General features: G+C 46.3%; 2 protein-coding genes across 2 annotated transcripts; one reads left to right on the top strand and one right to left on the bottom strand.

Moving 5' to 3' along the window:
• Positions 1–117: 117 nt before the first annotated feature.
• Positions 118–8,982, bottom strand: RhiXN_09673 (Vegetative incompatibility protein HET-E-1; the record flags this gene model as incomplete). Its single annotated transcript, XM_043329489.1, has 25 exons — positions 118–147; positions 202–405; positions 453–461; positions 522–587; positions 641–766; positions 821–841; positions 897–944; positions 1,000–1,173; positions 1,235–1,441; positions 1,498–2,523; positions 3,883–4,026; positions 4,078–4,086; positions 4,148–4,213; positions 4,266–4,391; positions 4,454–4,474; positions 4,531–4,578; positions 4,626–4,799; positions 4,866–5,039; positions 5,138–5,962; positions 7,038–7,764; positions 7,812–8,110; positions 8,161–8,564; positions 8,626–8,730; positions 8,785–8,885; positions 8,960–8,982. The coding sequence occupies 25 exons, from the start codon at positions 8,980–8,982 to the stop codon at positions 118–120; spliced, it is 5,157 nt and encodes a 1,718-aa protein (XP_043182323.1).
• A 1,944-nt stretch (positions 8,983–10,926) lies between these two features.
• RhiXN_09672 (uncharacterized protein) lies at positions 10,927–13,629 on the top strand (the record flags this gene model as incomplete). The annotated part of the gene is made up of 9 exons (XM_043329488.1): positions 10,927–11,218; positions 11,276–11,365; positions 11,420–11,808; positions 11,868–12,266; positions 12,317–12,466; positions 12,522–13,095; positions 13,162–13,263; positions 13,317–13,364; positions 13,418–13,629. The coding sequence occupies 9 exons, from the start codon at positions 10,927–10,929 to the stop codon at positions 13,627–13,629; spliced, it is 2,256 nt and encodes a 751-aa protein (XP_043182322.1).
• Positions 13,630–14,048: the final 419 nt, after the last annotated feature.

The following is a 14,048-nucleotide window of genomic DNA, read 5'->3' as shown; positions in this document are numbered from 1 at the left end:
TTGGGCGCCTAGGTCAATTCACGTAAATTCAGAGGCAAGTAGTACACTAGAAAGCGCTTCCCACTCAAAAAGGAAAATTTTCTCAATACACAAAAGTTTAAGTTATCGATGATTCTATTAGACCTTCACCGTTTGTACAGAAGCCAGCTATTTAGGGAACATAGTTTAAGAGCCTATACTCGATACAAAATTTAAACTCACAAATTCTGCCACCTCTTTTGCTGATTTCCGAGCATCAGGATCCCGATCCCAACATTTTAATAGCAGCTCCCATATTTGATTCCCAGAACTATCTTCCTTGAGTTGTTCTGTCGGTCTTTCAGGAAGGGTTCCTTGAAGTACTTTTGTTATAACTTGATAATCCCGTTGACATTGTGAATAAGGAACTTCCCCAGTGATAATCTCCTATTTTCTCAAGTGAGCGTTGGTGCAAAGAGCTGAATCAACCTTACAAGAATAGTCTGGTTTCAAGGGATTTGAGTATCAGTGCAAGTATTGATTTGGCAGCACATTGTACACACCATTCCCAAAGCGTACACATCTGATTTTTCAGTTTTTAGTGCCCCTTCTAGCAACAGTTCCGGAGCCTAATATAAGTATTTTAAGAACCAAAGAATCATGAATTTGTTGAATTACGCACGGCCCACCGAGTAGATGCAGCCTGTGAATTGGTTGTCTCGGAGAAAGCAATGGTAGTCCCAGACATGGCTGATAATCCAAAGTCGGTAAGCTTAGCAACCTCATTGGATGATACTAGAACGTTTAGCTGGTCCCAAGCCAATCAAAATCATTATTATCCAACTCAATGAAAGCGGCTTACAGCTTTAACATCGCCATGAGTCTAAAAAAGTATCTCATATAAGTATAACAAACTATTCGTGCCCAGCTGAGCTTACCATACTATAGCTATGAAGGTATTCCAAACCGGATGTGACTTGCATTGACTGTAAAAAGGTTATAACCAAGTTCTTATGTTGAATATCACTAGAAATTACTAACCAATTGATAGCGATCAGCTCCAGGATTCCTTCGAAGATACTCGTGCAGGTTGCCATTCTCCATCCATTCCGACACCATACCAAGAGATTGACCCATAAATATAACCATTCCCATTAGTTCATGAATGTTTTCGTGTTTCATTTTTGACCAGTAATAGATTTCTCGCGTAGCACGCTGTTATGAAATATCAGATACCATATCCAGTGTAGATAATTTCATGCAATGAGCGATGTACCTTGAGAATTTTGTAGTCACATTGCTCTATCAGAGACGCTCGCCATGTTTTAATTGCGATCATGCTCCCATTGCGTAGCTTCCCCTTTCGAATGTCGCCAAAACCTCCCCCAGATACCAAGATCGCAGTACCTTGACTGTTGTCCAATTCTGAAGAGAGATCGGTACAGCCATGTTTTGTGAGAAGACTGAACATATCTTGAATTGACTGACGCAAACTCAACGTGTATCATTTCAAGGTATGAATGCCGTATGTATACGTACCATGTACTGGCTAATGGGTTCCGGGACCCCGACTTCATGCACACAGTCATCTTTATGTCTGGTGTCGAATTCATTGCTTGAATTTAAATTAAAGTCACCCGGTATGATATTCCGTATTTTGACCGTCTGATCGTATGAGCCAGACGCAATGAGTCTCCCGCAAGGCGAAAATGCAACCGAGGTTACGGTGTCCGTGTGTTCTTTGAAAGGTTCACCTACCTGGCGACACATTCGAACATCCCAGATACGGACTGTTTTATCATCAGAACCGGAGGCAACGTAGATCCCATTGGGAGAGAAATTAACAGAAGAAACCCAACGAGTATGACCCTCAAATAGATTGCCAATCATGGCCCCAGTATGAGAGTCCCAAAGTCGTAGAGCAGTTTCATCAGAGCCGGAAATAATCTGGGAGCCGTCAGGAGAAATATCCACCGATCGAACACCCTGTGTATGCTCCCCTATCAGCTGAATAACTGTTGTCTCGCGCTCAATATCCCATATACGTATTGTCTTGTCATATGAGCCAGAAATAATCCGTGCCTCGTCGGGTGTGAACACGACGGAGGTGATCCAGTAGAAGTGCCCTTTGAGTGAACTGGCAACTGAGCTCATATTACGTAGGTCCCATAGCCGGACAGTATTTTCGTCGGAACCAGTAGCAAGGAGATTTCCGCTTGGAGAAAAGGCAATCGAGTTGATATCAGCGTCAGGTCCCTTCAAGGGCTCGTCGACCTCTCGGCCAGTGATCGCATCCCATAGCCGAACAGTGCTGTCCCAGGAACCAGAAGCTACAATATCTCCCAAGGATGAGTACGACACTGAAGTGACTGCAGAAGTGTGCCCTTTCCATAGTTTGTCCCTCGGAAACACAGTGTCCGCGTCCCATACACAAATAGTCTTGTCTGAGGAGCTGGACACGACCGATTTACCATCTGGGGAGAACGCAACGGAGTATATGATACCTTTCTGCCCATCTGGCGAGTAGTAAGGGGCCAGTAAGCCTGGAGTAAAATAGTGGGCATACTGTTACCAATGTTAGGGGATTCCGGAGGTGCCAAATAAGGCTCTAACTCTGGCTCCGGTTCTGGTTCACGTCGAGAAATCCTGTTCCAAATAGAGGAAAACGAATGGAACATTTGTAAGGCTCTAGCTGAAATCGTTGTGACGCTCTATCAAGGCAATAGATGTAGTTGCCACAACACGGTGACGCGTCTGGCACGTGCATGCACAGTATACTGCTAAATGCAGTAGCCAATCAGAACAGGCGAGGAACTAAAGGTATTTATTCAATGTCTGCTGCCCTTTCGGAAACCTCTTAGATTCGATCATTTTCGCTGGCCGTTATTTGGCGACTTTGTGTGAAACTACAGAAGGCGTTCTCAAGAGCCACAACTTGGTCTAGGTGCACTCGTGACGTAAAATGGGATATGTGCGTAATATATGTTATGTGTAGATATGATAACGGAAAGATATACACAACTACAGCTATAGGAAGCAGACCGGGAAAGGTGGGGACCTCCGCGGCCACGAAGCGGCGAGGATGGACTGGGGACACCCGATCGCGAGTGAAGGCTCGTGGGTGGTGGTCCGAACTGTGCCCAAAGAGTGGTAAGGTGGGTGGGAAAAAACGAGTATGTGACTGCGGTATACTAATGAAATAAGGATATGACCGAGGCCACGAAGCGGGTGAGGGAGAAATGGAAGAAGATGGAAGGCAAGATCGAGTGAAGAGCCAACATCGGGGCGATCACGTGGCTCGCGATAAAAGCATGGTTGTGCAACCACGTGGGCTACGATGCACAACGCTCTATGTACAGTGTGCACTAGCTATAACAAATGAGGGAGGGGGAGGCCAAAAATTGTACTCTCCCGCAGTGTCTGGTCAGAGTGCCCGGTTGCAACTACAAACGAGAATAAATCAGAGTAAAGCTCTTGATAGTAATACTCAATCTCGCTAAACAACCATTTCTGTTCAAGAAAAACTAACATTATCCCTGTAGATATCAAATAGATTCAAGAGATCTAATTAAAATCCAACTGGGATGCATTACTGTATCAATGTGTCTTGGCATTCGACGATTAAAGCTATTCGTGAAATGTGAGTTTCGTCGCCATGAGAGCTACGAACCCAATAAAATCTCCCAACAATCATGGAAAGTATGAGCGTAAGAGAATACCGTAAATGACACTCCTAGCTAAAAGGTAGCGCCAACCGAAACAATCAATCAAAGTTAGCCTACTGAAGCTAGTATAGACGCCAGCTACTCGCAACAAAGTCAGATGAATCCAAGGACTAGTAGCGCCTGGTTAGAGTGAACATACTGAATTGACCACCTGCTCAGCTGATGGGCGCGCATCTGGATTCCTCCCCCAACAACCCACAAGAAGGCTCCACATCCGATCCCCAAACTCGTCAGCTTGGAGTCGGTCTGTTGGACGAATAGGGAGCACCCCTTGTTCTACTAACTTCATAACACTGAAGTCCCTTTGGCATTGGGCGTAAGGTACACTCCCGGTCACAATCTCCTACTTGATAGTCTCCATATCAGAATATATAAAGTTGAGAGTTGAACTTACGAGCATTGTCTACCCCAAAGCCAAGAAAGCATTAGCCCAGAATGGGATTAGGTGTACCAATACGACACACCATCCCAAGCGCATATACGTCTGATTGTTTGCTTTTGGGTGACTCGGTGGATAACAATTCCGGGGCCTAATGACTGTCATGTCAAAGATGGCGAAGAACGTAAGCTCGAAAAACCTACCGCCCATCGAATAGATCCAGCTTGCGAGCTACTCGTCTCGGAAAATTCAAGGCTACTCTCCGCCATTGTTGACAACCCAAAATCCGCGAGTTTAGCCACGCCATCTGAAGATACGAGAACATTTAGCTCAAGTGTCGTCAAGTTAGTTGATTTTTAAGTCATTTGGGGCTAAAAACACCAATACTCACCCCTTTAAGGTCCCCATGCACCTTTTTTGTGTTATATGTTCAATATTCGTATATGAATAAGGCTTAGGAGGCCATACCGCATCAATTTTGTGCATATAATCAAGTCCTGATGCAACTTGAGCGCACTAATTGTTGTGAGTCGCAGACATTGGACAGGATCTGATAAACAAACCATCTGAAATCGATTGATCTGAGGGTTCCTTCGTGTATATTCATAGATATTGCCATTTTCCATCCACTCGGAGACCATACCAATAAAACGGTCCTTGAAGATAACTACACCCATGAGCTCATGAACGTTGGTATGGCGCATTCTCGACCAAAAGTGTACTTCACGAGCGGCGCGCTGGTTCATTTAATTGCCCAATGTTCGGGTAAAATTCTTCGCGATACAAGAGCAGCAAAGACCAACCTTGAGTGTTTTATAATCAAACTGCTCGATTACGGAGGATCTCCAAGTTTTAATCGCAATAATAGTTCCATCCTGCAATTCGCCTTTCCAAATATCACCAAACCCTCCCCCAGTCATATTCACAATGTCCTCTCGGGTCGTGTCCATCTTCGAACTAAGATCGGTGCAACCATGCTGACATAAGAGATCAAACATATCCCGCATTGACTGTGGATCCCGACATGGCCATGTCATAACTGGTAAAACAGCAGTCCAGGAATATATTCACTCACTGAATGCTGATTGATTACTTCCATGCCTACCGCCCCAGGCCTTTTGGCAACACCTCTATCCATCTGCACATTCCCGTAATCGAAACTCGAATCTGCATATGTATCATGGTTTGGCGTATTCCATATCAAAACCTTCTTGTCCGACGAGCCCGAAGCTATACGTCTACCGCAGGGCGAGAACGACACTGAATATACGCCCTCTCTGTGCTCTTGGAGAGGCTCATCCACCGGCGAGTTAGTTCTTATGTCCCAGATGCGAATTGTGTGATCAAGGGAACCAGAAGCAACATAGTTACGATTCGGAGAGAAAGCGACGGACATAACCCAATCAAGATAGCTTTCATACGGCTTGCCAGCCATCCTTCCGGCACGAATATCCCAAACACGGAGGGTTTTATCATCCGAGCCGGAGACGAGATAAGGTCCGTCTGGAGAGAATGAGACCGATTCAATCTCCCCTGTATGTCCTTGGAGAGGCCCAACAATGGTGACTTTGCGTTCGATGTCCCAGATGCGTATGGTCTTGTCGTACGATCCAGAAGCGATGCGAGCGCCATCCGGAGAAAATGACACCGAGCAAACAAGATGAGAATGACCTAGTAGTGGCTCAGAAACGGGCATTCCTTTTTGTGTGTCCCACAACCGAATAGTTTTATCGTCGGATCCAGAGGCAATTAAATTGCCCTTGGGCAAAAAAACAACCGAGTTAATGTTGCCATGATGTCCTGTTAATGGCCCGCCTATTTGCTGGTTGGTGCTCGCGTTCCATAGGCGTATAGTTTGGTCTTTTGATCCAGAAGCTATCATGTCACCAAGGGGAGAGTACTAGACCGAATTGATGGAATCAGTATGCCCCTTCAATGGCTCGCTCGATGGGGATCGTTGACGTGCATTCCAGATACGAATAGTGCCATCAATTGAACCGGATGCCACCGATTTACCATCAGGTGAGAAGCCGACTGAGTAAACCGGCCATTTGTGACCATCTAACATAATTTAGAACGATTGGTTCCTCCAGTAAACCCTATGATGTATATGCTGAAGTGGACGTACCATAGGCGATCGCACTCCGGTTACGCTTGAATGAAGACTCTGGATTTGATAAAGAATTATGCCAGTAAGACAGGAACGAATACATCTATGGTAAATAGGGCCTAATCGGAGTTACTGTGTATCGAGAAACGAAGGCCTTGAGGCACAACATGTGTGCTTACGCGATTCGCCATCATTCTCCAAAAGGAAGCTGACCTTTGTCTCTTTATTGTAAACCGGTTGGGAGCCGGCCAGCCCAAGAACAGATATTCTGTGGTTACTACACTAACTATAGAGATTGTACTAAGGCAGAGGATATCTCACCGCAATGACTGGTACCAGCAACATTATAATTACATAATCTTATCAATAGAAAGGTCTGACATATGTTGTTATATATATGAATTAATGAGTAGTGTACCGTCTTATTGTGGACCCAGATGACACACAGGAACTCGTAGGCGTGAATCATACAGGTAATTCGAATATTATTGCAATATTATCGCCACCAAATAAGACATATACTTTTGGGCGATTAGATATCTTATTTGGATATTATCACGCAAGATTCTCTTGATTTTAATTGCCTAATTTCTTACATATATATGAATATATAGACAGTTTCACTCCGGCCTAATCAATCGGTGATCGATCAACTCGTTTAGTAATTTATGCTAATTAGGAACATATTCGAGTAACACATTTCGCTGTAAAATACAACTGCATTGTGAGGCGAGTGGTCAATAAGATGAAAGAATAGAAGGGAAGGCTTGAGGGTTAATAGTTAGTAGGCGATAATGGGTGGTGAAGAAAGTACTTACCTATCTGGTTAACTGGTGCCAAACCCGAGCGAGTTGGGAAAGCGCACTTGGGGAGATGAGGCATGGCAAATCGAGTCCCCTCCGAAATAATTCGGCTTCAGCGCAAGCTCCGCTTTCCAGGCCGTAGCGAATCGGGTAAAGTCGTCTGAAGGGTGGCTCGTAAAAAACGTTTGATTTATCCACGATTGGGCGGCACTACGAGTAACATCGTTGCTTTCGGTAATACGGATGACATCCATTGCAACTTTTAGTCGCAATGCTCGTTCTTGTTGCTCTAACCCGAGCAACTGTTGCAGGACATTGGTACGAGTTTGTAGCGTGCGCGCATGCATGTATTCAGCCTGGGCATGGGCCAATGAAACCGACGCAGAGGCAATTGCGTGTTGCTCACGTAACATGTTCTGTGCGTGAGGACTCCCTGGGGTAGTGGTATGGGGACTGTGAGGTTGAGGTGAAGATCGCTCAGCTTCGGGCGCCGGAGACGCTGGGGATGCCGGAAAGCTCGGGGAAGTGGGGGCCAAAGGCCTCTGCATTTGCTCGGAGGGCTCTGAGGGCCCGGGGGTATGAACAGAGCGAGCTGTAATAGTGGGTGAATCAGTGGGACTAGTCGTGCTACATGGGGAAAGGCAGAGGCAGAGGGGAAAATCGCTACTATTACCTTGGGTTTGTCTGCCTCGATTGCAGCTCATTGAAGGGAGCTGTTGTGAAGGGGTGGATGGAGCACGCTGGACGGATTTGCCACGCCAAGGTTGTAATATACCAGCCTCCTTGAGGCTACGTGTACGTATTAGTAGAGTAATGTAAACGTGTTGCTTGCTTACCGGCTAAATGTCATCGAAAACCAACTACGGGGGGGATCGTGGGTCCAAATGACAATATCGATAGCTTGTAGCCCCTTAGATCTGGCGGAAGCCCAATTCCCGCCCAAGGGTACGCATTGCTTCCACATTTCAACAATGCTGTGGATGAGAGCCTTGGGGTTGTGAAATTTGGGTGCCTCGAGGTTAATTCCTGCCTGTTGTGCAAAGTCGATTATCTCCGTATAAGTTTCAATAAGGATCCAAATCTGGTTTGCTATTGCTGTTACTGAACGGGAGCCGCGAAACGTGACCTTTGATAGCTGTGCATAGGTGTGTCAGTCACTTGCTCTCAAGTAAGTGATAGGCGTACCCGAGTAAGGTATGGATCTGTACACTGGGGTATATTGGGGCGTACTTTGAGCGGAATGTCCATCAGTTTCAAGATTAGAAGCTTGGGCGCATTGGGCCCAAGCAACTCAGATATGATGAGGTGACGCTCCCAGTTCTCCCACCCGCAACCTGATCGACTCTGTCCAAGCTCGGATTCAAGCTCTTTTTCTGAGATAGAGAAGAGGGGATCGAGAGGAACCAGCAAGGTGTGAGCGACAGAGGAAGAGGGATCAATCTGGGTGAGAGGTGCCGGGGGGCACAAGGAACCGGCTGTTAGCTGGTCAGAGTTGAAGGCAAAAGAGTGTTGCGCCGTGATGTTGGTCTCGCTGGTCTCAATGGTTGAATAAGGGGAGTCTGGGATGGCTTCGGTAAGGGGATCTGGAACTGAAGCGGGTGTAGTCAACGGTATGGCAGTCATGTTTGATAAGAAATCAAAGGGGCCGACCGAAGTCATTGGTACTCCAGACGTTGCAAGATGATTGTGTTGAGATAAGGGGGCCGTTATTACCCAGGGCGCCAGTGGGCTGGGGGATTGTGTATCCGCTCCAGCCTGGCTCATAAAGCCCTGCGTTAGCTTGGTTCCTTGACATGTATCTAAGCTTACCATATGTATTACTGGTCGGTAACCATTTTTGGAAGGCCCATAAACAGCGGAGAGGGGTGTTGGTGGTTGAGTTAGTACCGAAAGGGGTAGCGAGTTTGCCCCTAGTATTGAAGAGTTAATTGTGTGCTACGTTGATTGCTGTCAGCTACAGAACTTAGTTTAGGAACTAACGTACCGAATTCCAGTCGCCTGGGTCATTTATACGCCCTGGTTCAATGTTGTATCAGTTTCCTATAATAAAGTGGAGACTGTGTGACTTGCAACGCTTTTGGAGCCTGGGAGACTTGAGAGAGGGGGGTGAACGCATCGAGTCCTTGGCTCTGTTCCAATTGATCAGCAGAGATGATAAAAGGTGTTTCGATTGAGCGTTCATGACAGAAGTGGGTGGTTAGCTTATAGTTGAATTAGATAAAGACCCATCTATTCTACAGATCGCATGCGCTCAACATGTTGAACAATGACTGTCAAGTACTCACCGTGCGTAACTCATATCAACAGGCTGAAACCAAGTATGACGGTACAGACAGGCAAGTAATAAATGGTAACTTGGGATATAATAGAAACGAGCACCTCAGCATCCCTACAAGAGCGTCTGAAAGCTTACAAGTCATTTATAACTGCAAAGTGAGCTGAGCACCGAGTGCGGGAGTGAAACATGCATCACGTGACTTGTGTTCACGCATCCAGATTAATTGCCAAACACGATCGTCAGCTATGAATGAATGGGTAATTCAAAGGAACAGGGGCAATTCAATTACCACGGCGAGCAAACCTAATCTGCATATACATTAAATGGAAGGCAGCTGATTTACATCAAAGGACGCAACAATCAAGCACTACCCAAACTACAATTGAACTGAAATCTGCATACCTTTGGAGAGTCGCATTGTACTCAATAAAGAGCTTGTGGTACCTGAATAGAGGAGTGAGTCCTTGCGGTGAGGCTAAGAAGGCCACAAGAAACTCAAGAAGTCAGAGATTGAGTAACAAAATTAGGTATTTGTATGTAAGTACATGTGTGGTGGTGCGGCAATGATGAGCGTACACGGCCAGACCCAGTAAACTTTGATCTAGCATACCATCCAGTTTTCGAAAGAGTGACAGCTGAGTGCCCATGTGTGAATACACGTGTAATCCAGGACCACAGTGGACCTACCTGGATGGACCAAGTAAGCTCCGTGTCACGATAACCCCTAAAAGTACGAAAAATTCGCATGACGCCTCAGTTTTGCGAGCCATCCGTACCAGAATTCCAGATTCTGCATGTCTGTATCACACGGGGGTAAGCTGGGAACACAGATTCATGGAAATACCGGTTCGATTTCGCTAGTGCTCCGCATATAACGCGCGATTTTTTACGTCCAGACAATGTGCACTTTTGGGGTCCACCTTGTATCAAGTACATCATCCTACTTAAAACGATGTAATAGCTGGATCTTTGTATGTAAATACCTGTGTAATGCAGGACCACGGTGGACCTACCTGGATGGACCGAGTAAGCTCCGTATCAAATGACCTATCCTGCTTGCAACGGCGCAACGGCTGAATCCTGGTATGTGAATACCCAGTAAGTGTAGGGCCACGGTGGACCTACCTGGATGGGCCAAGTAGGTCTCATGTCAAACGTACCATCCTACTTATCACAGCACAATAGCTATCGAGCATCGACTAACATAATGTTAGGTAACGACTGCTAAGCACCTAGCGACGGCACTGCCACTGAACGAACAAACGGACATTGGGAGGGGACTGGATGTATTCATAGGGTGTATATACATGTTTATATTCCACTCCCCATAAGATCGGGATGACTGTACCCAGACTCTCCACTTCGAGCGACTATTCGACTGGCAGCGTCTTCAGCTAAAGGTCCAACCACCCCGTCGCTCATCCGGCTTACGCATAATTCGATAGTGAGATATAGGATGATTCCCAACTGATGGAATTTTGTAAGTGGCGGGCCCAACCTAGTTGGGCCGCTTAGTCCCAAGGGACTAGGTAGGTCGTCAAGAGCCAAACATTGCTGAGAAAGGTGGTACCTACGGTGTTTGGAAGAGCAAAGTAGCCGCAAATTGATGGGACTTGAGGCGCATATATAATACCATAGGGCAGTCTACTTACCAGCACTCACCTCACTTCGATATGTTAAAGCGCAAGGTCAGCACCAGCTACGCAGATTCTAGCGATGTCTCTGGATCGGAGTCAACCAAGCCGCCTCTCACCTTAAAGAAGTCTCGTTCATTAATCGCAAGCCTTCCTCGTCTTAGTACATCTACTGTGCCTGGCCAAGCGCCATTCCAAGCTCCCGCTATGAGGCCTCCCTTTGGCCAACACTTTGGTGTTCTAGGTCGCCCGGGGTCTTCACGTTCAACCTCCTTATCAGCGCCTCAAACTCCGGCGTTGAGCAATTGTCCGTTGTCGTCGGACGAGGATGGTGCGCAACTACTTAATAGCATTCAAGTAGTTCGATGAATATTGACATTAACTTCAGAACCCAACGGAGAAACCTCTCAAGCCTGCAGCAAAAGCCAGGAGCGATTTGATACTAAGGGCAAGAAACCGTCATCAAGTTTACACCCTGGTATGAGTAAGAATAACTAATGCTGTACGGATTATGCTTAATTTGTCTCTACAGATAACTCTCAAACTTTGGCTTCTGGCCTGGCTCAAGGTCGTTCAGTAGTCACTCTTGAACGACAAGTTAATGAGCTGTCCACAAAGTTGGAAGCCTATCAAGAAGCCTCTAACGCGCAACAGAAGTTAACCAATGAAAGACTCTCTGACTTGTTCAATCTTCTGAGTCAACGCATTCCTGTATCTCCCGCCCATGAGCCTGGCTCCGCCCCAATTATTCGTGCTGGCCAACCTAGCTTAGCACCACAGAACGTAGCACCCGACCAAGTAATTCCAGCGAGGGATGCCTTAATGTCCAACCCCATGCTGTGGCCTGAGCTGGCCGAAATCATATCGGTAGTTACTACCCTGAGTCCACCGGAGCTTGGGGGGCTGAAAAATGCAATCTTCGTGAGTCATGTTTCGTCCAAAGACTTTTCTTAACATTGATTACTATCTACTTGCTATAGGAGCACAATAGAAAGGCTTGGTGTCGAATGTTGAGGTGCAATAACGCAGGGGATATCAGCCCGCCCTTCAAAGACCAGTTTGGCCAGCCTGACACCCTTCCGCTTATAGCAATCGACCCGGTAACCAAGTACTGCCATCCATTCCCACACTGGAACTTTTCGCTCGCCAGCCAGATTATTTGGATCCCAACGTTTCTAAGCTGGTTTCGGGCAATGATTCCAAACAACAACAGCGAACTATCGCTTGCTCTCAGTTCTCTCAGCGACAAGGATATATGCATATTAATGGAGCGTGGTCCGTGGAAAACAGCACGGGGCGCATGGCGCACAATGAATAAGTCGCCCGAGGCCCTTGCTGAATCACGTGCAATTAGGCTTAAATATCATAAGAGCGCAAGAGTACGTCCCGATTATCCACTAGTATTAAGTTGCTCACAATCTGTACGTAGAAGGCAACCATAAGACTCGAATATATCAGAACTATCCCCGCTCTTCAAGGCCAAGAATTCGAATTCCTTACTGCTCATAACTACATGTCTGAGGAGGAGGAGGTTGATGGCGTGACTCTTGTGCGCCGACCAGCATTTCGGGCTTCTTGGGTGCGTATTATTAAACTAACTCATGAGTTTTGTACTAAACTACATTCTTGTAAAGGTAAATAACTTGTTCGATGCCATCCAGTCTGCTGAGCTGGATAGACTTCGTTCTCGAAACGGCCAAAGCTTTTCGCCCTCCCCACGGCAGGTTCTAGTTGTGGAAGCCCCAATCCCAAAGCTGGAGCGTAGTACAGGGCGCATAAAGGCTGCTGTACTTATCGCAGCTAGCTCTTTTAGCAAGAGTTGGAAGAATAAGCACATTAGCATATACGAACAGGCGGCTCACCGTGTCGAAGCAAGAGCCATTGCAAAGCCCGATATAACTAATTTTCTCTTACAGCACCCAAGACCTAGCATTGATGGAACACCAGACGTTCAAGAAACATCTAACACTTGTGGCCTTGACAGAAGAAGGACCGGTTGCGCTCAGACAGGATCTTTCAGCGACGTGAGCCATGATATTGACAGCGAGCCGGAGGTAGGCGAGTACGATGGGGCATATGGTAGGCGCGCCCAAACCGACGACATCAAATCAACCGAGCAGGAAATAGCCCAGAGTACCCGCAACGATTCAAACAACTTGCTTGAGCCAACCAATCACGAAAATGGGCATGATGCTCGGTATAACTTTGGTAAGCTATCTAACTAAGCCCGAATATCAAAAGCATCTGACATGCTTGATTGGGCATATTACATAGATGAGATCGCCATTGATCCATTGCTTCTTAGCAACAAGACTATCCTGGTGTCCAACCACGTACCAGTAGATGCACCAGACCGACCCCCATTTGTCACAGAAGGTAGGAGCCATGATCCAGTATGCGAATAGTTGGTAATTAACCACACTTCTCAGAAGTAGCAAAGGCACTCGATCATACAATAGCCGCCGCCTCCAATCAAGGTAAGAGCTCATTATATCTAGTATAAGGCCAACTTAAGCTAACACAAACATAGCTTTCTCCATGCCTCCGCCGCCCGTTCTTACAGTGCCAATTGATGTGTTGCTGTCAGAGAATCATGATATAGGAGCGGACACTATCCAACAATTGTTGCGTACAAAGGATGAGCAACAATCTCAGCTCACTGACAGCAAACATGCAGCACCTAAGAAACGAGGAAGACCCCCTGGCGCAAAAAACAAGCCCAAGGGGCAGAGCCAACCGTAGTCACACCTAGTTACAGGTAGCTTGTCTTCTTGTTTGTTGCAATCCCACCCTGTCTGTCTTGTACCTACAATCTGCCTCTTGGTCTTATAACAACTTGACAGTACTTCTTACCCACAATATAACATACTGCACAACAGTATTTAATTTATATGTTCCAAAGTATCAGTATGCACACAATTGATGTGTTGTTAGTGAGTACCCATATAACCTACAAGTAGACTTTGAGGACACAGTCTCCCACAAGTTCTGAAGGCTGCTCCCTACCCTACTTGGAACAGAGCACCTGTGCAAAGGTCTATGCATCAGATTCTGTATTGAGCAAGACTTTGGATTATGACTAAGGTTCTCCTTTTAATTTGCCCCTAAATACTCCCATTTACCATGGGCTGTGTTGCTTAGTTATTGCTTCTATTGGATAC

This window comes from Rhizoctonia solani, chromosome 8, assembly GCF_016906535.1.
Source record: "Rhizoctonia solani chromosome 8, complete sequence".
NCBI classification, from domain to species: Eukaryota; Fungi; Basidiomycota; class Agaricomycetes; order Cantharellales; family Ceratobasidiaceae; genus Rhizoctonia; species Rhizoctonia solani.
This window is presented reverse-complemented; position numbering and strand designations above follow the sequence as displayed.